The sequence below is a fragment of the Budorcas taxicolor genome, chromosome 7 (assembly GCF_023091745.1).
Source record: "Budorcas taxicolor isolate Tak-1 chromosome 7, Takin1.1, whole genome shotgun sequence".
NCBI classification, from domain to species: Eukaryota; Metazoa; Chordata; class Mammalia; order Artiodactyla; family Bovidae; genus Budorcas; species Budorcas taxicolor.
Genome location: NC_068916.1, coordinates 47,262,991 through 47,289,376, shown reverse-complemented (window position 1 = coordinate 47,289,376; position 26,386 = coordinate 47,262,991). Strand labels below are relative to the sequence as shown.

Sequence of the window (26,386 nt, the reverse complement as noted above, 5' to 3'; positions counted from 1 at the left end):
AGATATAAAGCCAGTCAATACTAAAGAAAATCAGCCCTGAATATTCACTGGAAAGATTGATTCTGAGGCTGAAGCTCCAATTCTTTGGCCACCTGATGAGAAGAGCTGACTCACTGGAAAAGACCTGGATGCTGGGAAAGATTGAGGGCAGGAGGAAAAGGGGGTGACGTGAGATGGCTGGATGGCATCATCAACTCAATGGACATGAGTATGAGCAAACTCTGGGAGATAGTGAAGGACAGGGAAGCCTGGCATGCTGCAGTCCATGGGGTCACAAAGGGTCAGACATGACTGAGTGACTAAACTGCCACCATCACCTTTGAATGTACGTTCTCCTATTTGATAAAATCTTTGAACTGAAGGTAGAATTATTCTTGCAAGAAAACTTTGTTTTTACAGACAATTGAATTTCTTTCTCTCATTAAGAGCCATTTAAAAATATAGAGATGAAAACTCTGTAGGTGAGCATACTTTTGATTTATTAAAAACTTCAGTGCATGACACAACTCTTCAGACAGGGCTTAAGATTATAATGATTTACATGTCTGACTTTTATTACCGAAATACAATATTATACCAACACCAATAACAAAAAACCAGTATTGTATATGTTAGTTGCTCAGTCATGTCTGACTCTTTGCAATCCCATGGACTGGCCCACCAGGCTCTGCTGTTCGTGGAATTTCCAGGCAAGAATACTGAAGTGGGTTGCCATTAAACCATTGAACCAAAATGTAGGACTGCTTTTTCTGAAGCCTTGAAAACGGCTTTGAGTTAGTCATGCTTATAAATGGAGAAACGGAGGCCTGAAAACTGAATCCACCCTGTCTTTAATTATCAATGGTGAAACCAAGACTGGCAGCCAGGCAGGCTGACTTCAGAGCCTGTGTACACTTTATGACCTTGCACCTAAAGGACAAGAGTAATGGATCCAACTTGGGAATATTATGAAGATCCTAGGCTCAAAGAATTATCTGAAACTACAGCTTTTCCTAGTGAAGTATCATCATCAGGTAAGATTTGGCAAGAAGCCAACGATCCTAGAAGGACCTTCAGCAAAGCAAGTTTCTGGCTGGAGCCTTTACATTTCAAGGCTGTTAATGTAGACCTGGGTGACCTCCACATTAACCTGTCCTTGGAGAGTGGTGACCAGGCAGCTGCGTGACAGCTAAATCAGTTGCTGCTACTCCTGTCTGCATGCAGGAGAGCGAGCCCAGGAGTTCATCTTTAGCTCAATGACTCACCCCTTTTTAGCAAGATGAAGTTGTCGAGGAAACTGGCTCCAAGCCTTTCCCATTGCGTATTCCTGATTTTTCATCTCTACTGGGACTTTGCGATCCCACAGGCAGAAGCACAGAGAGATAAGAGTTTTAACAACTTGAATTATGAGGTCCCCTGGCCTCTGTAAGCTTGGAGAAATCACTGTGGATCCTCATGCTTTGGCATGTCTGCCTGTTTGGAATCCACCCTGTGGAAATACAGGATAATAGTTCAAAACATTGTCTTTGGCTTCAAGTCCATACTCTGCAATAATCACCTTTGTGTTTCTAGGCAAGTTGCTTAATTTCTCTGTGTCTCATGCTGCCATATTTAAAACAGGGATATAACAATGTGTATCTCAAGGAATTGATGTGAGGGTTAAATAACCTCGCAGTTGTTAAGCAAAGAGCCTGACAAAGAATAAATAATCAATAAACATTAGCTATTCTTTATAATAACAGAAATTACTATATTAGATAAATATTTGCCAGATTGATGTGTTTGCAGTGGTAATGGCAGACCACTGAAATTAAACAATCCTCATTCAATCCAAAAGAGAATCTTCACACCCTACTTTAGCCTCTCATTTCAATCTTCTCCAGCACAAGAAGGTACGAGGCTGATTTAGTTTTCATCACCTCTCCCTGTCTGCCCTCTACTAAAGATGTGAAGACAGTTCAGTGTTCATCAGATCCTGAGTAGGAAAGGACGTGTTATATTTAGAAATCATTCTAGGATTATGAGTCAGAGAAAATGATGTAGCCGATCTTAGAGGCTTCAGAAGAGTACAATTTATCATTCAACCTGTTTACTGAATACTGGCTATGTGCAAGACATAAGGCTGTAAACTCCTGAGGATACAAAGGCAGGTTCCCTTAAAAACAGCAGAAGAGCTCAGACCTAAACACCATAGGCCAGCTATTCACAACTTGACCCAAGACCACAACTGTCACCTGAGTGGGCTGTACAAGACCCAGGAGTCCAGGGCATCTCAGGGGCTCAAAGGACTTGGAATCACTTAAAGTAAAAACAAACTTGGATGTTGAAGGTTGATTAGGAACCGAACCAGAGCAGAGCAAGATGGACCTCCTTGAAACAGGCAGGAGGGCAACATAGGCCATGTCTGGGAACAGTCTGCAGGACAGTTGGGCTGGAGGGGAGAGCTCAGAAATGTGAGTAGTTGAAGATAATCCAAGAAGGTTTGCTGGAAGCTGCTCCCATTTCTCTTTAGGCTACGGCATAGCCGAAAGTGGGGTGGAGACAGTCACTGCCCAGGTATGGGGAATGGCCTCTTTGTAATACTTGTGAAAGAGCAGAGGCCCACATCTGGAGACAGCTAGAAGCTCACTGAGCCCACAGCTTAGCCAGACTAGAAACCAAGTCAGCTCATCAGGACCCTCTGGGCTCACGGCTGTGGGAGTACTCCCAGGAACCCTGAAAAATCACGGTCAGCATCTATCTCCAGGAGGGCCAGCCAAGGTACACTGCCACTGTGTGAGCACTCAAGAACTGGCTCATCCTGGGAGAAGCCCAAAATCATTCTTTCCCTGGCAAGAGAGATGGGGCTGAGTCACAGGTACAGTCCTGAGAACCTACCAACCTGGGGCGTTTGTGTAAGTAATCCCTATTGATCAGGAAATCTCAAGGTCTGATTAATTTGAGGTCAAAGAATTTTTCACGTCCTGCTGTCCCTGGGAAACAGGAACAGAGAAGTTATCTCTGGGAACAAGAAAGCTACTCAACTGAAGGTATGATATCAAATCTCAGTGGGCAGCCAAGAGCCTTCAGAAGCACCCATCTCCTCTTGCTGCCCTGCAAACTTCCTGAATCATTCAATCAGCAGCTGCCTGGCTGGACCCTCGGCCGTGGACGTGACTAAAAGGACGCCAGGGCTGGCTGGGCCAGCAGGTGCACAAGTGGAAGAGGAGGTAGGGGAAGCTGGAATCGAGCGAGAGACATCTGTTCAGGAGTCCAGAGGGAATCTCCCGGCAGCGAGGGGAGTGTTTAAAGCACACTCGTTTGGTTAGCAAATGAAGAATCTTGAAGACAGTGCTGCCAAAAGGTGAGGGGTGGGACGCAGTGTGGAAGCAACAAATAAAAACCAAGAAGCAAAACTCCCCTGAGCCGAGTTCCAGGCCCCAGCTGACTCCTCAGCACAGCTCTTGGGCACCTCTTCCAGAGGATGATGAGTTTTCTCCTGGTAAGCTCTCTAAACTCCTAGCGTGCTTACCTTTGAGAATGAAGTTTTGTTGCTGTTGACAGTGCTGTCATCACTGTCTTCCAATCTCCTGGAACTTCTGTAGTGAAAATAACTTCAGTGGGGATGTGAATTCAGTCATCTATCGACTCATCGTGTCTCCGGCGGCAGGAGCGGGGGGTGGGGGGTGGGGCAAGCAAGCTTTCAGCCTCTTGTTCCCATGTGTCTCTTCCAGATGTGGTGACATGGCCAGAGGTGCTAGGTTCTGCTGCACCACAGGGACCATGTCAGGTCCTGCACATGGCACCGGTTTGCAGTCTGAACTTCTAGCTGCACACTCACTCATACAGAACACTGCCTGAACACCCAAGCAGTGGGTGCCATGATGAGTACCATAAGAACCCTCCAGAAGGGGTCTTCTCTCTAGCGGAGGAGTATACAGGCATATTAACTATGGTTAAAGAGAGAGACCATGACTTACTTGAGAGGAGACAAAGAGAGATTCTAACTTGAGCAGGACAGACTTTCATGGAAGAGATGGTTACTGAGCTGGACAAAACTTGGATGTGTGGAAATGAGAAGGAAAGCACTCCGGCAAGCAGAGACACCTTGAGCAGAGCTCAGAGATGGTCGACTCTGGGAAGGCTCTGAGAACAGCTTTGCCAGAGTTTGGCCAGAGACTGGAAATGGAAAGGAAAAGAGAAGAAGAGGGAACCTCAGCTGAAAGTCAGGTTTTAAACTCTCCAACTCTCCCTTCGTTTGCTCTGTTCTTCTTTTTCCTTCTCTTTCACTTGTTTCCTTTCTCCTCAGCCCAAATTCCATCCATCTAACCCTAACCCCCCATCCTTCCATCCAACCCAAACAATGCAAATGGAATGGGTGTGGGATTAGCATAGAACATCTACTGCTCTAGAGAAGAAAGTCACAGGTCAACTGTCCTTTCCAAGAGGATGCAGCCCACTGCCATGGGGTGAAAGGAGACACCTACAACTTTGGCTGGAAAACCATATAAGCATCTCTTCGGCACACATGAAATCTGTAGGCTCACAGAGAGGCCATTCTGCTTGGCAGATAGAATCTGACAGGGATCTGACCCAGAAAAGATGCAGGAAACTTCAGCCGAGAAAGGCAGCATAAGGTGGTTAAGAAATGTTCACAGTGGAGTCAGATCTGATATTCACAGCATCATCAGCTTTACAATGGGCATATTGAATTAAACGAGAGAATGTTCACAAGTGCTCAGCACAGGGCCTGATCCATATGAGTGCTCAGTACATGTCTGCTTTTTATTGTTTCACTTGTGACAAAGAACTAAGATCAGGAAGGACTACAATCCAAGCCAACCAAATCAAGAGACTTCCAGAGGGAGCCTACACATGAAAAGACCCCAGGTTTTGGAATCAGACAAAACCTGAGTTAGAACTCCAACTACACCATTCTCCAGCTGTGGAACTGTGGGCAACCTGAACTGACCAAGTCTCAGTTTCCTCAACTGAAAGATGGGGTTGATAACACATCCTCATTTGTATATGAGGATGTAGATAATGCTTCCATTTTGGGAGGGTTATTGTGAAGATTACAGATAATATAACCAAAGTTCCCTCATATACTAGGTCCTCAATTACTAACTGTAAAAACACTCAAGCTGTGATTTTAAAACATTTTACCCATACTTCAGTTCAGTTCAGTTCAGTCGCTCAGTCATGTCTGACTCTTTGCCACCCCATGGACTGCAGCACGCCAGGTTTCCCTATCCATCAGCAACTCCTGGAGAATGCTCAAACTCATGTCCTTTGAGTCGGTGATACCATCCAACCGTCTCATCCTCTGTCGTCCCCTTCTCCTCCTGCCCTCAATCTCTCCCAGCATCAGGGTCTTTTCCAATGAGTCAGTTCTTCACATCAGGTGGCCAAAGTATTGGAGCTTCAGCTTCAGCATCAGTCCTTCCACTGATAGTGCCCATGCTTAGAGGCTCCTTGAAAGAGGTATGACTTTGGAGGCTCCCTACCCAAAGCTCCAAACCCTACACCTTTTCCTTCTCACTCTCCACCATCATTTAGAACTATCACAGATTCTCCTCCTATAGTGGCCGTTCAAGAGCCGCGTGGCTAAGTAAATAGGTTCAGTGAGCATGGTGATGGTGTTGACTCCATACTAGAATGCTCCATGATTTAAAACTTAATATAACAATGACAACTTCTGCTCTCTCTTTTTATTGTAATCAAACATACTAAGTTTCCTCAGGAATGTTTAACTCTAAAATCACCATGGTCACTTAAAACTCTGATGATGGGTAAACTCAGCAAAGGGAAGAGCAAAGAGAACTACTGAAAGCCCTGGAGGGGGAGCAGAAGCGGTAGCAGGAACAGCAGGAACACCAATGCCCACCTTAAATCCAAAGCACCAGGCCATGTGCTGAGCACCCAGCACACACTTTCCTCTCTCAGGGACCACAAAGCTAGAAGCAGTGAAGGGGCTTGCTCAGCGTCACACAACTAGAAAGTGCCATATCCGGATTTGAACCAGGATCGTCCAACCTCAGAGCTTGTGCACGTAACCACTCTGCTAACTGCTTGCACAGAGAACAGAGTGAAGGTTAAGTTATCTGTGTAGGCAAAGCAACTACATGGATGCCATGGATGTGAGACTCTCAATAATAAGTCTCACAAAAGGGAGAAATCCAGGAGAAAGCACACTGATGGGATGAGCATTCTGTGTTTGCTTATTCATGGAAGGCCTACTCTGGAACTGGTGGTGTTCCTGCTAAGCCCTACTCCACTTACACAGTCACAGAGCCAAGAGCTCTCTGTGGACAAGGACTGCGACTGCTCTTTACGTGCAGTGCTGAACACAGCAACTGGTAAGAGGTGGCAGTGGGGAGAAGTATGCTGAAATGAATGAATGAACAAACGAACCAACAAGCTAAACTAGTCAACAACTGACATTTCCATTTCTCTTCTTCCCTCCTCAACTTCTACAACTTGGGAACTTTGCCGAGACAAAAACAGGACAGAGTAACATTAGCACCCTTGGATCCACCCCTATTGTCTCTGTTGTTGTTCAGTTGCTCAGTCTTGTCCAACTATTTGCAACCCCATGGATTGCAGCACACCAGGCTTCCCCGTCCTATGAGATGTCCACTCCTATGAGAAGATTTAAATAGGCAGTGGCAACACAGAGTTATTCTAATTCCATTTTACTGTCCACACTAAAAAAAGCCACTTGACTAGTATAGTACCTGTCTCTCTTTGCCTATGTAGACAGTTTCCAGGGCAGGGGGTAAAAAGATTTCTGTAAGGAAAGGCTAGTGATGAGCTAAGTGAAAAATCCTGATCACAGTCACATTGGACATCAGCCTTTGATGGTTTTTCTGCAGAAAATAAAGTCATTTTCTCTATAAGCACTAGATTTCATAAATTTTTTCTCTAGCTAAGTTATTCTTTGGCTTATCAAATCATGCATTGCCACATCTCATTATTCTGTAAATGAGACCTAGTGTCAGAAAAATCTGGGTTTAATGGAGATGGAGATCACACAGCCTCAAAGCCTCTGAGAGCAAATGTAGCCCTTTTCCCCTACCCCTAAAAGAGGCAAATGCAAGATTTAATAGTCTTTAAGGCGGCATCACTGATACAATGGACATAAACTTGGGCAAACTTCGGGAGACAGTGAGGGGCAGGGAGGCCTGGTGTGCTGCAGTCCATGGTGGGGGGCGGGGGGTGTCAGCATGGAGCTAAGCAGGCCTGACAGTGACCCTGACTGCCCTCGTGGAGACCAGTTCACTTTCAGCTGATTGCCTGCATCAATTAAACTGTGCTTTCATTGGAGGAGGAGGAGGGAGGCATAGGCTAGACAAGGAGTGGCCTCACTCATCTGCCTGGCTACTTGAACCTTTCCAAAGGCAACAACACTTCAAGAAACTCTGCTCAAACCACGTGGAGAACAGAATGAAAATAGGAGGGTGGAGTAGAACCACAGCCAGAGAGAAGGAGAATGGAGAAACAAGAGGAGGAAGGAGGGGAAAAAATGGGAAATTTCAGAAAGGAGAATCATGGGCTTGATTTTATTTATTAAATACCACTACAGCGCTTACTATTTGCCAAGTACTGTCCTAAACACTTACAAAAACTGACTCACTGAATCTTCATTATTAGCCTCATTTTACAGAAAAAAGAAACTAAATATGGGAAGCATCAGTGATCTAAGATCATGTGCCCAGTGTGTGGCAGGACCTGAACTTGATCCCGGGCAGCCTTGCTCCAATCCACAAACTTAAACACACCCCCATCAGGAAAGTCTGTTGTAATAGGAATACATGACCTAAGGGTGTTAACATGCCATGAAACAGCCGAAAAATACTCAACAGTTAGTTAAGGAATGTTGATAGTCTTCAACGAACTATTCTTAAAATATCAGATACTTCCTTGTAAATGAATATAAAGCAGGGAAAAGAGTGAAGGGGATACTCTTCCTTCAGGCTACAAAAGAAAAATAACAATGAATGGATCAACTGAAAGCAAACTAAGAGCCAGGATTTGGCCAATATGCCCAAAAGTCCCCATCTGCCAGTACCGTATTCTCACTAAAAAGTCACCAGGGGCTGGGAGGAATAGGACATTTAGGTGAGATATTTACAGAAAACTAGCTTTGGGTATAAATATTATACTAAACATGAAGGCTGGTCAAACACGCCACCACAATAACTGGCTTGAGATGGACTCAGAAACCGGGGGCCACGTGAATTCTAGTCCCTCCCGGCCTTCAAGTCCTGTTTCCCGGTCTCCTTTACCAGGACAGGGAATTCTGTCTCAGAGCTCCCTTCTACTTCTCTTTCCAATTTAATTTCTTAGCTCCCGGCCTCAGCCTAGTGCTCTGGAACAACCCAACCCAGTCGTGGGTACGGTCTGACATATATTCTCCTGACAGGCTGCTGCACTCCACATAAGCCTATCTTAACATATTTTCGGCTCCAGGTCATTACTCCCTGGGAGGAAGAGTATGAATCACATAGATGGGAAAGCTGAGGTGGTCAAACCAGTTCTTCCCTTGAAGAACTTTCACAACCGCGTAGCATACTCTCAGTCCAGAATGGTTGCGGGGCAGCAATGGCCTGGGCAATCCATCCTTTGATCAATCCACCCTCTTGTGGGCCAGATGGCAAAAAAAGCTGGCCACGACTACACTGTTTCTCTGAGCTCCCGTTCTATCGTATCTAGCTGTGGGCTTTTCTTCCTCTGTTTCTCTCTGACGCTGCTTTTGAAGATTCTCCCCCTGCTCCTGCCTTTGTTCCCTGGCTGAGTGTTCTTCTGCTTAGGGTGTGCGTTGTGTCTTGATAGCGTGCTTCATGTTACTCTCATCTCCCTTGGGTTAGGAACGTTTCTCTGCGCTTCAAAATCACAGTGGGGGAAAAAATCTGTGATACACACTGAATTATTTCCCATGAGGTTGTCTTCTAAGTCCTGCTACAAATACAGTAAAGATAAATAGCAGTTTGGGCTTTGGCTATCAGCTACTATCAGCTTTTGGGGAGCATTATGTTATAAAGTCTGTCTACAAATAAATAGCATGTTTGGAGCTAGGCTGCTTTATGATGGAGGAAGAAATGACACTGTGGAAATTAACAAAAGCCTAGTCAGAGGAGAACAGAGTCTCAAGAAAGCCTCCCTTGTTTCAGCTGGGTCCACTGTCCTCCTCTGCGGTAGGTGAGGGTGAGTGGGAACAGTTCCCACTTTGTCCTCACTCAGAATTTCTCCTCTTCCTGCACTGCTGCCAATCTGTCACGCTGGTTTGTCTGCAGAAGGCAGCAGAAGGTGCATGAAAGGGCCCTCCCCAGATAAAGATAGAGAGGCCAATGGCGGGCATCAGGACGAGGGTCCTCCCAGAGCAGCCACGGAGCAGGGAGCCACAGGGTGAGCCAAGCAACCTCCGCCACTTCATGGCACTGTGCGTTGCTCCTGAGCAGGGCCACGTCAGCACCCAGAGAAGGTTCACTGCTGAAAAACAAAACTGACTGGCCCTCATGTCTGCAAGCCGGCTTGCCATGGGACCGTGTTGTGACCAGGCTGAGAATCACCAAAACACATGTAGGACGGTCTGCTGTTTGCTCCACTTTGTGGTGGTCCAGCAAGGGCACAGGAAACCACAGCATGACCTGAGGGCTCCTACCTGGGTTAAGGAGAATCTGTTGCTCTGGTTGTTGAAGGGGAAAACCACAATGGTTGCAATGAATCTGATAATGCTATCTACCAAAAAGCCTCATTTGCAGCTAATGATTGAGTAATAGTATCACCAGGGGCTGCTGCAGGGCCAAATAAAGCTTTGATAGCATCCTCACAAATCATTTGGCCGCTACTGTGAGTTCCCAGAAACTAGAAACAGGCAGTGGTTGCCATCTGCGTTGAGAATTTTTTAAATAGCTCTATTTTTATTGTTCTTATAATGAAAAGGGAATGTTTTGCATTTCCCAGAAACTGCTGTATATGTCCTCTTAATACCCAGTGAGGCAAACAGGATAAAAATTGGGACATTATGATCCACTGAAAAGTCACTCTCTTTGAAGAACGTTCAGTCTATCTGCTCTAGTCTCAGCTCTAAAGGCACATGGCTATCCTGATGGGGCCAAAGAGCAGGGCTGCCTAAAGCAAATACTGGCTCACCTTTTCACAGGGAGGAAATAATCTAAGAAGCATAGTTTTCTCAACTGTATACTTTATTCCCATTAATGTAACTTAAATGTTGCCTATTGTCAGTTTCTACTGGCCAAGACAGAATCAAATGGACAAATGGCCAAGTAGCACCAAATATTTGTAGGTAGAGGATGTTTGGTTGCAGCAACTCAAGTCAACTCGCTGAATCAAACAGAAAAAGGAAGATGCTGTATTTGAATCTACAGATGTCTCGTGGACCATGTGGGCAAAGTGGAGCTGAGCCTCAGAGCGGGTAGGAGCATCTTTCTAGACAACTTCATTCTTCTTTCTCTCTCTTTAACTGGCTTGTTTTGCTACTTAGTGCACACAATGGAAGATAGCCACCCAGGTCTCTCAAGGCCACACATTAACTCCTCAGTAAGTGAAAAGACGGCCTCACTTGATCACAGGCTCAAATACACAGCTGAGAAAACCCAGTGGATCCAGTTTAAGTCTGGGTTTTACCCTTGGTCCAACGTCTGTCAAGAGGGGTAAGATCAACACAATACAAAACGTCCACAAAGGTCCCATCTCGTAACCCGGCCACTAGGGCAGGGAGGTGGCAGGGAGAAGCTACTGTGTGGGGACACAGCAAGCAACGTGGGCCCAAGCCCAACACCACGGAAATCCAGGGAGGGAGCACTGAGGAGGGCTAACGCGTCATCCGGAAACACACAAGCTTAGGAAATGAGAGAGCAGCTTTTCTACAACATCTCATGCAGCCTTACAGAACAATGTGCCAGACTCTGTTTTGCAGAGGACAGGATTGAAACTCAGAGAGGTTTAAGTAGCTGGCCCAAGGCCACCTGGCTAGTAAATGGTAGAAGCAAAATTCAAACCCATGTTGACTCTAAAACCCCATTCAGGCTCCATCTGTTCCAACATGTTGACTCCCAGATGAACTCTGCCCAGAGATAAGTCTCCTGGGGTTGGAGACAAGCATTTGCCCAGAAGCTGGCTATTGTTTACTGTGCCTGAGACTTCTCAGGGACCTCGGTTTGCCAAGCCCTGATGCAGCCAGTCCTGTGAGAGCTCTGGCCACAGCACAAAGGCCCCAGCATCCCCAGGTCAGAGGGACCCAGCAGGTGCCTGACCAGCTCCTCCCTCTCTAACACGCAGGCCACCCTCGCCCCAGGGAGCATGTCAGCCCTGGGCTCCTCAGAGGCCGTATACTGTTCAAGTGCTACCGATGCCGTTTTCCTGTTTGCGTTTTCCTTTTGTTTTTGTTTTGTTTTTACAGTTCGTTGCTCATCCTAACTGTCAGCAGCAATTGCTTACCATGTGGTATGAAAATCTCTCAGGCTTACGTCAACAGTCTATCGCTGTGAAATTCCTGGCTGTCTTTGGAGTCTCCCTAGGCCTCCCTTTTCTCGCCATAGCCTATTGGATTGCTCCGTGCAGCAAGGTACAGACTGCTTAAGGTGCATGTCTTTGCGGTTATTTCTTCTCTCTACTTAGCATAATGTGAAGTCCATTTTGTCCAAATACGCAGCTGATCATTTCCCACATTTGAAGGAAATAGCCCTGAGATACCCAACGAAAGTAGAAAACCACTTAAGAGGGAAAATGCTAAGGTTTGCTTTTTTAAATCATTTTCTTAAAAGCCAGAAGAGTGATAACGTGGAAACTTTTATATACATGAGGCATAATCTGATCAATAACAGAATACGGGGGAATAAAGGCACTTTTCCTTTTCTAATTATGCAGTCTCCTAAACACACCCTCAAAACCCACAGTAATAATAATTATAATAATGATGACAGGAATTAGTTCCATGGGGAATTTGATAAGCTAATGCAGTCAATAGTGTCCTCAGTGAATGGATCCTCTTGTCAGATCCCCCAAGAGAAAACTCATGCCAGCAGGACGATGGGCCAGAGACTTTGGGTCTGCTAACGAGGCCACCTAGCCAGGCGGACAATGAACTGACTGCCTTCAAGTAGAAGGGCTATCAGAGAATGGACAGCCAGTGCTTACTGAGTACTTTCTTTTTGCTAAGCCCCATTCATGGAACACCTTATTTCACTCTCTCAATTAGGATGCATACACTTTACAAGCAGATTCAGAGAAGAGAAATGACTAATTGCTGAGAATCAAAGGCTTCTCATACTGGGGCACTGCAGATCCGCCTCAGCATCTTCCTTGTTTCCCAGCTTCTTTGTCTGGGTTCTGGCCCACATGGGCAGCTAATTAGGTCATGAGAAGGAAAACAGTCAAAGAAAAAAGGAGGGGAGCTGGAAAGGCGCCATGCTAGGTTCTTTGCTTCAGAAAGGGGGCTGTCTGGTTCCTGCCTGTAACGGAAGAAGTGAGGTCTGCAGGTGCCAAGCTGCCGCACCTCCTGTTCCACCATGCCTACAGCCCTTCTGATTCAAAGCCACAGAAGGTACCAGTGGTCACTCCAGCTTCAGGCAAGAGCGAGTGCCTATAAAGACGAATCATGCAGAAATTCTGAAATATGTTTCATGGGTTACATGGTCATCAGACGTTCCAAAGCTCTGTGACTTATTACAAAAAAAAACTAAGCTTAGGTAATCAACATTCGGTAGAAATATGACTACAGGGAGATTAGTTCCACAGGGAATCTGGTCAGCTAATGCAGTTAATAAAAGTGTCACCAGTGAATGGATCCTCTTGTCAGCTCCACCATGAGAAAATTCATGCCAAGAAAATGGGTCCAAGGCTTCAGATCTGCTAATGAGGCCGCCTACAAAGGAGGGCAATGGAGTGACTGCCTTAGAGTAGGAGGGGTATCAGAAAATATAATCAGGACTCAGACTCCTTCTCCTGTAGAATAGTATTAAAAATAAAAGTCCTCATACTGAATATTTGTGGTGTCCAATCTTATATCTATTGAGGATTTTGTTTCTATGCCTGCACCCCTACCATGGCACAGATTGCTCTATCAGTATTCCCCAAATGATACGTATGGATGGAGAAACAATCTTTTCTGTTCTTTATCATGAGCTGGGAAAAGCACAGTGAATGAAAAAAGACTAGCCAGATTTGAAACTGGATCAGCACTGGTCACTGATTTTGGGCACTTGTTTTCATATTGGTATTATCTAGTCTGTACTGCAAATTAGATCACTGCCTCCATCCAGAGATGGATGGGGACTTTGCCTTTACATTCCGTAAGCCCCCAACTAATTCTAGGACATCAGTCATTAAAATTACAGCCAAACACTGCCTACGCTGACTTTTGTCATTAAACTACATGTGACGGTTTCCAGGGAACTAAGACTAAGCAACACCAGCAAACTGGCTTGCCTCGACCAACCTGCAAAAACATTCAGAAAGAGATGATCTGCCAGCTGATGACTACATTTTTTACATTTTCAGTAGATCTGAGAAGAATCCTAGTCAATATTATGCAGATGTGATGCCAAAAAAAGGGGAGGATGGTGGAAGTGGGAGAAATCCTGGACTTTCTGTGGACGCAGTAATCCAGTAAATTCAAGAGACAGATGTCACTATAGAACACAGGGGTTCTATAGCAGTCTTCTGGAATATTCTAGAAGTAATGATTACAGCAAAGTTTGGCCCCATGGCTGGAGCTTCCTCTCCTCTCTTCAGATACTTGTCTGATCAACATTTTGTATTCCTGAAATGTCCAACAAGACAAAAAACAAAAACAGCACTTGAGATAAACGTGAGGTTGCCATTAAGCCACTTGTGGTTTCTTTGCACTTTCTGGGCTCCAACTCTGAGCTCAGTGCAGTGGAGGGTGTGTTCATAGCTAAGTGACAAGCATTATTCCACAGCATGAGATAATTTTTGGCGGCAATGCTCATTCCAAGGAAAGATTCCTCATTAAAGAACTTGTCAAACTCACTCTGAGGCAGCCAAAGGACAGATAAAACAGTCAAGATATTTTAGTCTTTCCTTTCACCATTTAGAAAGAAGTCTTTCCAAGTTTGGGAGAGACATTAGATTTCTGAGGATTACAGAGAAGTCACATCTTCTGTGTAGGGAAACCAGCCCTCTCTAAAGGCCCCTGGTCCCCAAGAGGAGTGGCTCAGTGGGGAACTCTGTTAAGGTGCTGGTGTCTCTCCACCCACGGGTCGTGCCTTTATATCTGTCCAGTAATTCTATAGAAAAGCCAGTCATTCTAGCAATTCCATGTGCTAAGAGCTTTACTATACCTCCCTCAAAGAAATTAGACTTTTGATGCTTTTATAAATGTATTCATAAAACGTCACTGCTAAGCCTCATCAATCTGCTAATGTCCATCCATGTCTAGCAAATATTTAGATTTTTGTTTCCAACTTAATGGTGCATTTACTTCCTAATAGTTGCTGTCCAAATTTAACAACTATCAGAGACCAAAACTTCTGAGCCTGCCAGAATAACCTCATCACATCTTTCCTAGTGAATTCCCAAGGCTGTCCGTTATATTTTTATGTAAGTTTCTGAGGGTCCCTAAAAAGACAGCTGAATAAGGAGATGATATAGGTGTAGAATGTCAACAGGAGTTGAGCTTACTAACACGAAGACTAAAGAGGGTAACCAAGTCACAGACGCGTACATACAGTAATAACTACAGGTCTGGAGCGTGGCACTGGTTTATCAGGGTCAAAAAGAGAACAGTGACTTCTCATCGTTTTACCACTGAAGGGTCGGTGAGTTCTTGTTCACATGGATGCTCTCAGGTAAATCTCTTCCCAGAGAGCTCTTTATCCTCTAAACAAGGGCTGCCATGCCAAAGGGCTTTTATGACTGATTGCACTGTTTTCCATCCTTTGATTTCCCATTCTGATTCATAATTTAGTTGTCTGTTAAAATCTGAGAGCTGAAAAAAAAAAAAAATCTGAGAGCTGAGAAAATAACCATCATCCTCAAGGGCTCAAACAGTCTCTCAGCAGCAGGTAGATGGGAGAAGTCAGCATCAGGAGCACTGAGGAACTGCACAAGTTCTAGCTATGCAAGTACAAGAGGGGAAGCTGTCTACCTCTGTTACCTGTTAACCCTTGTGGTCCAGCTGTCCTTATAAATTAGTACCCAGACTTGGGCAAGAGCTGTAAACAACTTTAGACTCCTACCTGATGTCTTTGCACTGTGTAATCTAACAGTTCATAACTCATGCATGTAGAAATGTTAACATGTTAGCCACTGCCCTAAACCTCCTTAGCCTCATCCCAACACAATCATCTAGTGAGAAAGGCATGAGAGACTGCCCAGCCTTGACAAAGCTGCAATGTCATCCAGAGACAAGACAGAGAGAGGACAGTGCCTCCACAGGTCTTTGTATCCTCCTCATCTGTAGCTACCAGAGAGCCAAAAATGAAGTGAAAGTCGCTTAGTTGTGTCCAGCTCTTTGTGACCCCATTGACTAGTACAGTCCACGGGATTCTCCAGGCCAGAATACTGGAGTGACGCACGATTAGATAAAAACCCTAATGCAATGTTTAAAGCATTGCCACAGAGGGGGAATCTGTGCCAGGAAATAGAGCATTTTCTGCTCTTCTGTTCCAATAGCTGCTGCCCTCAAATCCAGACAGAGGGTCCATCACATGTCACCCTGTTGGGAGAGGACTTACGAGTGCCAGAGGGCTGACCACCTCATCCTTAGCCAAGTGTGAGCCCTGCAAAATCCTCTCCCCATCTCTCCACCCATTTCCTACCAGGGTTTTGCTTGTTTCTGTCTCCACTAGAAAATCAGCCACTTTGAAGGGAAGACGCAACTCTTACAATTTGTTTTAGCTCCATCACCTGCAGTGTCCATCAACTTGTCCATAGATAGTTCCCCAAAGGGCTCATAACATAAATACACAGGGACGCTATGGAGGTCTCCCTTTGTGAATCCTTGCACACAAGCTTTTTAAGAGTCAGTCGATTTTTTCTTTTTTGGTCTTTTTCTTTTTTTAGTCAGTCGATTATAAGTTTCCCCTTAGGAGAACCGCCTAAAGCTCTCGAGTGCCAAATACTGAGTATATCCTATAGGCCAGTAGCTGTGCTTCACTGCACATGTTAAATAATTCATTCCCTACATCAACTCTATGCAATAAGTACTATTTTATCCCCATCCTACAGGTGCATTCACTGAGACACAAAGGGATTCGGAAACTTGCCAAAAACCATAGAGCTGTGATTTAAATCCAGGGTCTCTGCTGCAGAGACCTGACCTTAGCCACTGTCCATGTACATATACACATCCCAGCATTGCCAATCACCCAGTTACATCAGCAGCATTACAGCCTTCAGTGCTGAATGTAAAGATCTTAGCTGCTAACTACTGACCTTGGAATGAATCTGATTCAGAGCTTTATAGTTAGCAGGGCTTTTCTAGAAGGGAGGAGTCAAAATCACCATGTGATTTTCACTACTCATTCCTCTTCTTTCCTTAGAAGCCCGACCTTTATAACCCACTATTACTCAGCACCGCTTCAGCCCCCAAGACAAAGAGCAGAATCATATGGTAATGTGCAAACACAATGATCAGAGACACCATGTGCTGAGTGAATATATACTCCCCACTTCAAAGAAAGAAGATTCCTGAGCCCTGGGTTAGAGAGTTTTAAAAAGAATTTTTGAGGGAGCATTCTGAATAATATGCCACGAATTTAGTTAAGGTCATTCAAAAATTTGAGACTCACTCCAGCCTTGTATGTTTCTTTTTGAAAATGCTTGATCCAAAGTCTGCCTCAGCTGATTCAGTTTTGCACAGCTTGTACACTAAGCCCTTGCTTGTGGCCACGAGCAGCAGGCAGCGAGTGAGGATGGCATTTGATGAGAAAGACTGGGGGTTCTGAGTGAGGAGAGATGCTGGCAACAGTCTCTGCATGCTCTCCTGCAGTCATGGCCTGCCTCATGGGCTTGTGGCTGCGGGGTCCCCATTAAGTGCTTCCACTTGTGGGCCAAGAGCCCAGTGCCACTAAACACAGAGGGGTGTCGACAAGTAAAAGCAGGTGCCCACCCTGAGGGCTGGAGAATGAAGTTCATTTGGAGCTAATTCGGGAAAACGACTCAGTTATTCTCATATTTATCTGTTTCCCAGAGTAAAAGAATAGCACCCAGAAAGTCTGGGGTGAGCCAGAGACTTAGGGCTGCAAGCTTGGGTTTCCTGATACGTTGTCAGCTCATCAGGGCCAAGAAATGATGCAGCTGCCTGAGCCCACGTTTCAGACTCACCAGCTGTGCTCTTCTCGCAGAGCACACCAAGGCCCATGTCTTCTGAAGCTCTTCCACCTCTTTTTACACCTAACACTGTCATGTGACCCAGCTTTAATGACTCCACAACTAAGAGCAGCACTTTTCTCCTTTATTTTGGTTCACCTGGTGGCCTTGTGAAAGGAGCAAATTTTCCCCAACCATAATTTGCTTCAAAAAATTGAGACAAACAGGAAATGTCACCAAAAAGAGAAAAAGGAAATCACTAAAATGATTTGATCTCATCTGACCTTTACAATGTTTACCTGTTTAAAAGATGCTTTCAAGACCAGAAGAAAAATAGGAAAAAATGCATCAATCACTAACCTCGCTTTTCCTCCATATGGCTTAAATCAAGTGGGACTGAGCTCAGGGTAACCTTCCACAACACTGAAGGGCCTTATCAGGGATTTTCCTTATGGTCTGCAATAAATACAGTAACTCTGACAGGTGCATTTTCTGCCAGAAGACAACTATTTGAATGAGGGGACCAAGAGAACATTAAATTTCTCAAAGCAGCTCCTGTGGGGAATCCCAGGGCCAGCAAGGGTGCACCTGCATGGCAGATCCCTGCAGTCAGGTACCTGCCTCGATGAGAAGTTGGAGAGGTGTCCCCACGTCTTCATCCAGGTAGTCACCGGGAGATGTTACTTAGAGCCCAGTGATTAAGGAGTAGGGAAACATGGCTGCCAACCCTTTTAACAGCTGCGTCTGTCTCCATCTTCCCCACCTTTGTCTGGCATCTCTGGGACCCTGCTGGGACATGCAGGCCTGGTATCCCTTGCCCTGCTAACCCTTCCTTCCCCCACTCTGCAGTCACTCTCCAACTCCCCTCCCCTCTCCCCACCCCAGCCAGGGCACAGGGACAGGAGGCCACGCAGGGACTATGTAACAGCCTCTGTCTACAGCAAATCATCCCAGCTTGTTGGCTGTGAAATGGGCTCCAAAAGGCCAACTCAGTCAGGTGAAATGCTGAAAAACTCAAAGTAGGTTTTTGACATCACATTCATAAGTCAACATGAAACATGGTTAGATTCCTTTTTTTTTTCATTGAATTTATATGAGGTATTTTATTTGTCCTTATATTTAATCTCTGCATCCTGAATTTAGTACTTCTACCTATGGCTAAAAATTATCTACAGTCCGTACCTTATAAATAACAAGGTTACACTTTACAGAGAAATGTCATGCGTAGGATGTTTGTGGGCCTCATGGTTTTCAGGTAAACCTCTCTGTCCACTTCTGAAGTTATTCTAGTGCCATATGACAATCTGATAAGACAGGTGATTCCAAACAAGTCCTTTCCAGCACAAGTAGGGATTTCCAATGTTCACACTTAAAATGCAGTTTTTTTAAAAATGATTTTTTTAAAAACTATCATTTTTAATTTCAACAGATGGGTTCTATGGCATTAGAATGTTACAATAATAACTAGCACTGTTAAAGTGGATGATTATCACACTGAAGCATATTGAAAAACACTATCAAGCCATCTGATTTATAAATGTTATACTGAATATAGTCATAGTTAGGGAATTTTCACCAGGAGAAACCCTATAGTTGATCTTCTGCTGAACCAATACTCTATATGCTGGCTGACATTTCACTCTGGGACTCCTGAATGAAGCAGAACATGAACATTAATTGGTCACTGACTATAACTGAACATTTGCCCGGAGAAGGAACTGTGTTCCAGAAAAGGTCCTCCTCTTTGCTCTTGTCTTATTAGTACACCTGGCTGACGGGTCAGATTAGGTGAGGGTAACAGCAGTGACCTGGAAGAGACCCAAGTGAATTCATTCACGAGAGTCAGCAAAGACCCCTTATGCAGCCCTCGAGTTACATCTCAGAGATCCAAGTGGCCTTTGCATGGCAAGCCACAGATAAGAAGATGTGACCAATACCTGCTCCCTAACAAGGCATCTTTTGGATCACTTCAGGTTCACATGGAACTGCACAAATTAAACACGTTCTCGGCCACAAAGAAAATCTCAGTAAGTTTTAGAGAAGTATAATAGAGGCTATGATCTGAACATACTGAGATAAAATTAGGACTTTTTAAAGCAAGGGGGGAAAGTCCTGTGTGTCTACAAACTAAATAACCTCTGACTTGAAATCAAAAGGGAAATTATAAAATATTTATAATTGAGTATCAAGAAAAATGCTACAAGTCAAAATGTATAGAACATGGCTAAAGCAGAACCTAACGCAAACTGTACAGCTTTAAATAAATTTACCAGGATAGAAGAAATGCTGAAAATAAATCATCTCACCTAAAATCCAAGAAAATAGACCAAAGAGCAACAGAGCATATCCAAAGTGTAATTTTTTTTTAAAAAATTCTGAACTCTATTGAAACAGATTTTTTTTTCTAGATTCAAAAAGCATAAAATTCTTTTCCATGTGGTTGTGGGTAGCTGTGCAGTCAGACTGTAACATGATGTTACATCAGTGTATGCCACTCCTTTCTCTTACCACTCCCACTGAATTTTCTAAACAGGAAAAATTAAAGTCATCAGAAAATGGATTCAGTCAAGCAGCCTCTCACATAAAAACTCTAGAAAATGTCTGGGTTTGGCAAGCAGCTTCTGTCCAAAATGAAGAATTCTCTGGTTCAACTTTCAGCAAACACCTTTTAAAGAGAGCCCTGCGCCTGCATGCAGCTGCCAGATTAACGTGTCTTATACACATTTTGTTTTCAGCTAGGACGAACATTGAGGAGCCCTTTCATGAAATTTGTAGCCCATGCAGTTTCCTTCACAATCTTCTTGGGACTGTTAGTTGTGAACGCATCAGACCGCTTTGAAGGCGTGAAAACCCTGCCCAATGAAACCTTCACAGACTACCCAAAACAGATCTTCAGAGTGAAAACTACACAATTCTCCTGGACAGAAATGCTCATCATGAAGTGGGTCTTGGGTAAGCAAGTCACTCTGTCTTTTATTCTCTCCTCCTCTAGTTATTTTAGGCCCTTACTAAACTCTGACTTCAGAAGCTCTTCTTCTCTTGAGTATACTCTTGACAAACAAAATGGTGAGGAGATGACCAGCACGGAAGTCAAAATCAACTTCTGTCTGTGCTGGTATAAAAGGTGCACAGACCTGCAATATAAATCCCAATTTTGAAAGGATTTGTTTGGGGGGAATTCATTCCATACTTTTTATTATATGTGTATTGAAAGTGACTATAAAGTGTCTGTGTTGGGGGGAGGGGACATGTGGTCATACTCATTTAAATATAGTCTACTAGAAGCCTAGCGGCTCAGATGGTAAAGAATCGCCTGCAATGCAGGAGACCTGGGTTCATTCCCTGAATCAGGATGATCTCCTAGAGAAGGGAATGGCTACCCATTCCAGTATTCTTGCCTGGAGAATTCCACGGACAGAGGAGCCTGCTGGATTACAGTCCATGGGGTCCCAAAGAGTCAGGCATGACTGAGCAACTAACACTAGTAGCCTTAGGAAAAAAGTATAAGAGTGCATAGCTTAAAAGATATTTTTTGTTACCACTAAATACTGATACACAGTAAAATACCAATAACATAAAAATCTAAAAAGTTAGGGGACTAACATATTCTCATTATCTATGCTAATGAACATAATGAAGCTGTGAAATTCCTCTCTGTGGTGTATTTTGTGCTGCCAAAGTCTGCCACTAGAATTGCCAAGGAAATTATTCCCAGGTATCTCAATGACTAGCCAAGACAGGGTATCTCCTTTCCCTAACTCACAAGAACTATTACTAGTAGAAATAAGCAAGATAAAATTAAACAGACAGTGGCTAAAACTGTACATGGTCAAATGTGTTACAGATTTTTCTAACACTGAATTGATTGGTAAAAAAAAAAAAAACAGACTTTGTAAGAAACAATGAAAAATTGCAAAAGTTACAACCAGTGGTACTGTATATAACCAAAACTTGATCAATAAGTTATAAGATTTACATCAAAAAGATTTGAATTTTATAAGAATGTTTTGAGTGAAACTAAACCAAAAAAAGACAAAAAATTTATGCAGTATCAAGATTAGACCAATTAATTAAACTGTCCTAATGATATTCACCTGGAGAAGGCAATGGCACCCCACTCCAGTACTCTTGCCTAGAAAATCCCATGGACGGAGGAGCCTGGTGGGCTACAGTCCATGGGGTCACTAAGAGTCGGACACAACTGAGCGACTTCACTTTCATTTTTCACTTTCATGCATTGGAGAAGGAAATGGCAACCCACTCCAGTGCTCTTGCCTGGAGAATCCCAGGGACAGGGGAGCCTGGTGGGCTACAGTCCATGGGGTCGCACAGAGTCGGACACGACTGAATTGACTCAGCAGCAGCAGCAACAGCAGCAGCAATGATATCCGCCACCACCCCCTACCCCGCCCACCCCTAAGTGCCTTTCTTCACAACAACTCAATCTTGGCATAGGGTTCGTCATGTTTATATTCACAAACATTGAGTCAAAACATATTCAGGGTCAAAGTGTCTGCACTGCCAATCAACAAATTCACCGAAGAACAAGTACTTGAAAAGACAGCCTAATACCTGCCCTGTGCTAATCACATGACTGCACAGTGCCACAGGTTCAACCCTTCTGGCCTAAGAGCACAAGAGTTGAACCACTGAAGAAGATCCTATAGACCCCCAAGCTGGGAACAACTTGGAATACAGCTTTTAAGCTGCATCTCTGAGTCATAACAAGGTAATGAGGAGAAGAATGGTTTGACCCAAAGGACAGTAGCAGGAAAGCAGGCCATGCTTCCCAGGAGCTTTTAATCAACTGGCAAGTCTGCAACCAAAGGCTTCCTTAGTGGACTCGCCGGCACTCAAGTTGCAAAGGAACAGGAAAGCCTGTTGTAGAGTGAGTTCTGTGGCCTTCCACAGTTCAGAGTCTATCCTCATTCTCCCTAGTAGAACACCCCCACCTCCAAGTTAACTAAATTAAGCACTTTAACACCAGGTACTTTGCAATGGTCTGAATGTTCGTGTCCCCCCAAATTCATATGTTAAGACCCTAATTCCAATGTGATGGTATTAGAAGCAGGGCCTCTGGGAGGTGCTTAGGTCATGAGCGTGGAGCCCTCATGAATAGGATTAGTGTCCTTTAAAAGAGAACCCAGAGCATGCTCTTACCCTCACTCTGCCACATGAGGATACAGCAAGCAATCTGCAACCTGAAACGTTCTGGCACCACAGTCTTGGACTTACAGCCTCCAGAACTGTGGGAAATAAATTTCTGTTCATAAGACACTCAGTCTGTGCAACTTTGTTATAGCAACCCAAATTAAGACATCGTTTCCTAAAAAAAAAAAAAAAAAAAACTGACATGTTGGGCTTATGAATAAGACAAAGGATTTACAGCACCACTCACTCACTCAGCTCCTAACTCCACCTGGACAGCAGGTATAAGCCTAGTGAGTGCAAGCATATTCCCCCTTAAGTGGGTATCCTATCGTATGTCGCCGTGATTCTCCTACGAGGCCATGGCGTCTTCCTGATTCCGTATTTCTCTTCCTGGGTGTCAGGGCGTCCTCACAATAAGAGGGAAGTATCTCTAGCTACAGAGGCGCCAGCTTCCAGCTTCTACCCATCAAAGCAAAGCTGAATTTTCAAGACTGTTACACCATTAGTCTTATGAAGGGGAAGGCTTATTTTTCATTGACCTACTTCCTGTTACATTTGAGTCAAAAGAAAAATTCTAACTACCTTTTCTTACTAGATTATATTTTTCAAACTTTTATTGTAAATAATGTTAAGAATTGGAAATATCAAAAGATTATAATGAACCCTGTGGGCCAGTCTCTCATCTCCAACAATTAGTAAATCAACGCTAATCTTTGCTTCATCTTACTTCCCTTCTACCAACCCTGAAAAATTTTGAGTCAAATCCTAGGTACCATAAAATTTCGTTTACAAACGTTTTGTGTGAATCCTAAAAGGAAATTCCTCTTTTACTTTTTTCCAATCTTTATGTGCTGCCAAGTTCACTGACATTTTTTTCTAAATCATCTGTGATTTCGATCCTCAACCAATGAATTTTTCATTTCAAATATTGTAGTTTTCGACCCTTTAAGTTCCACTTGGTTCTCTCTTATAACTTTCATTTCTTTGTGGTATTTATATTTTCCTTTAAATCCTTGAACATAATGTATGTATTCATAGTAAGAACCGTTATAAAGCCCTAATTTCATCATTTCTATCATTTTTGGGTTACTGACTAAACTTTCTCCAGACGTGGATCATTTTTTTCCTATATCTTGGTGAGTTAGTAATTTCTGATTGAATGATGGACACATCACATGCTATATTGTTCAGCATCTAGATTTCACTGTCTTCAAAGAGATACTTTGTTTTCTTCTGACAGGTTATTAAATTCTTACAGATGAGTTTGGTCCTTTTCAGACTTTCACAGAGTGGATCTGGAGAAGCTTTACAATAGGATTGATTATCCTCGTACTAGAGACACACATCTGGTGTCACTACTAAATGGCCTCAGCAATCAACAAAGGCTCTCAGTTCTGGAGGGTCAGGACTCAAACATCTCTCCCCTCTGGATGAGCAGTTTGTGAGCCTTAAAAATGAGTCAGCTTACAGACCTCTGGCTGTGGTTTATGGAGTTTTACTCTATGCATTCGTGACTTAATATTAAGGGAACATTCAAAGGGTTTTACTTATGTAATTTACTTATGTACATTCCTGGACTAGTTTTGTTTGTGTTTGGCTTTGTGTTTTTGGTTCTGCGTAGCACCTTTCTCTCTGAAACCCTGCCATATAACATCTAACCACTTCAACCTTCCTGAACTCCCATCTCTGTCTGTTCAATTCACTGGGACTGCTTCTATGCTTCTAGGATCCCTCTCTACACCCTGAACATTGAAATGTGCCTCCAATTTTAAAAAAAGAAGAAGACAGGGCTATCATGTGACTTTTCTTGCTTGTTTCTCTTCACGAAGGATCACAGCACTGTGCTGTTTCCAACATCTGAAAACAGTTTCTTTTTTTCCCCAGTTTACTGCTTCACCATGACAGATAATAGAAATCGGGCTTCTTTTTCTAAAACAGAACTACAAACATAAAAGAAAATGAATAATCCATTTTCAAATACCCAGTCAGTATTCAAATTTCTTTGAGAAGATAAATTGAATAAATATCTGCCTAGCTTCCTTTCTCTCCTCCTTCAGGCCTCTGTTCACATTTTATCTTATCAGAGGAGTTGAGCTGGTAAGAGGAAGCTCCCTCACCTACCCCCTTTGATGAGATGAAATATGAACAGAGAAGGAAGACAGAAAGCAGGCTGTGCAGGCATCTGGGTGAAAAGCATTCCAGAAAGACAGTTCAGCCTGTGTTGACGGCTTGGATTCAGGAGCAAGCTGGCGAAGTCTGAGGAACAGCAGAGAAACTGGTGTAGCTGCAGCAGAATAAATAAGGGAGAGACGGCAGAGAAGAGGGACAGGCGGGGCCAATCACACAAGGCCGTGGAGGCCATGGTACGGCTGAGATGACTAGAAACGACTGGATAGTTCTGACCACGGAAGTGACATCCCACAGCTTCATTTTCTAGGGGATTGCAGGCTGCTGGGCAGAGAACAGATAACTCTGGGACAAGAGCAGAAACAGGGAAGCCAGTTAGGTGGCCACTGCAGTAATTCAGATGGGAAAATGGCTGATTTTGAGGAGGGAGTAGAGTAGATTATATTTTGCAGGTAAAATCAATGACAGTAATCGCTACTGGATTGTCTGTGGGGTGTAAGAGAAAGACGGTGGTCAAGGAAAATTCCAAGTGTTTTAGTTCAAGTAAGGTATAAGAGAGATTTCCTCGAAGGCAGGAACTGCAGCCATGAAATTAAAAGACTCTTGCTCCTTGGAAGAAAAGCTATGACAAACCAAAATAGCATATTAAAAAGCAGAGATGTCACTTTGCTGACAAAGGTCTGGCAAGTCAAAGCTATGATTTTTCCAGTAGTCATGTAAGGATGTGAGAGTTGGACCATAAAGAAGGTTGAGTGTGGAAGAACTGATGCTTTCGAACTATGATGTTGCATAAAGCTCTTGAGAGTCCCTAGGACAGCAAGGAGATCAAACCAGTCAATCCTAAAGGAAATCAACCCTGAATATTCATTGGGAGGACTGACGCTGAAGTTGAAGTTCCCATACTTTGGTCACCTGATGCAAAGAGTTGACTCACTGGAAAAGAACCTGATGCTGGGAAAGATTGAGAGCAGGAGGAGAAGAAGGTGACAGAGGATGAGATGGTCGGATGGGATCTCAATGGACATGAGTTTGAGCAAACTCTGAGACACAGTGAAGGACAGGGAAGCTGGCATGCTGCAGTCCATGGGGTCGCAAAGAGTCAGACACAACTGAGTGGCTGAACTAAGCCAGGAAAGACCAGGGAAGGAGCAGTTTGAAGAGAGACATGGAAATCAAGAGTTCAGTTGAGATTATCTATTAGATCTCCAAGTGGAAATGTCAAGTAGCAAACTGGATATACATGCTGAAGTTCAGAGAGACTGGGGTTGGAAACATTATTCGGGCATGTCAGTCTATTTAAAGTAAATTATATGTAATACCTCAACTGTGAATGTGAACGGATGAACCGAGGGCCAAGCCCTCCGGCACAGCAATATTTAAAGGATGGGGAAACAGGAAGAATCTTATCCAGCAAAGGAGACTGAAGTAAAAGAGTGGTGTCTGAGAAGCCAACCAAAGTCACTGTGTCAAGACCCACGGACTGATCACTTATGTCGAATGGTGCTGACAGATCAGGTGACAGGAGGCCTGAAGATTGACCCCTGACTTCAGAAGCAAAGTTCCTGAGTAGCGAGAGGGGATGGGCCCCAGCAGGCCAGCGGAGGGCTGGTCCTTAGCAGGAGCACGGACACTTGCTCTACGGTGCCAGGAGGAAGGCGGCATTGAGGGCACAGAGCAGGTAGCCTGGTAAGCACAGGGGCAAATGCACTTGCACACATAAGTTTTCGGTTAGCACTGTTTCCATTTTCTCAGCTTCTTCCTCCACAAAGCCATTCTAGCTATTAAGCATTATATTATATACCAGGCACTGTGCCAGATACCAGGGAAGCAGCTCTAAAATAAGACGAATATT

At 44.0% G+C, this 26,386-nt stretch overlaps 1 protein-coding gene across 1 annotated transcript in view; it reads left to right on the top strand.

The window, feature by feature from the left end:
* The window catches only part of TRPC7 (transient receptor potential cation channel subfamily C member 7), a 140,215-nt gene that overhangs the window by 62,208 nt on the left and 51,621 nt on the right, over positions 1-26,386 (top strand). The window contains exons 4-5 of the mRNA XM_052643521.1: positions 11,384-11,548; positions 19,992-20,208. Coding sequence (XP_052499481.1) covers positions 11,384-11,548; positions 19,992-20,208 — 382 coding nt within the window. The remainder of the gene's footprint in view (positions 1-11,383; positions 11,549-19,991; positions 20,209-26,386) is intronic.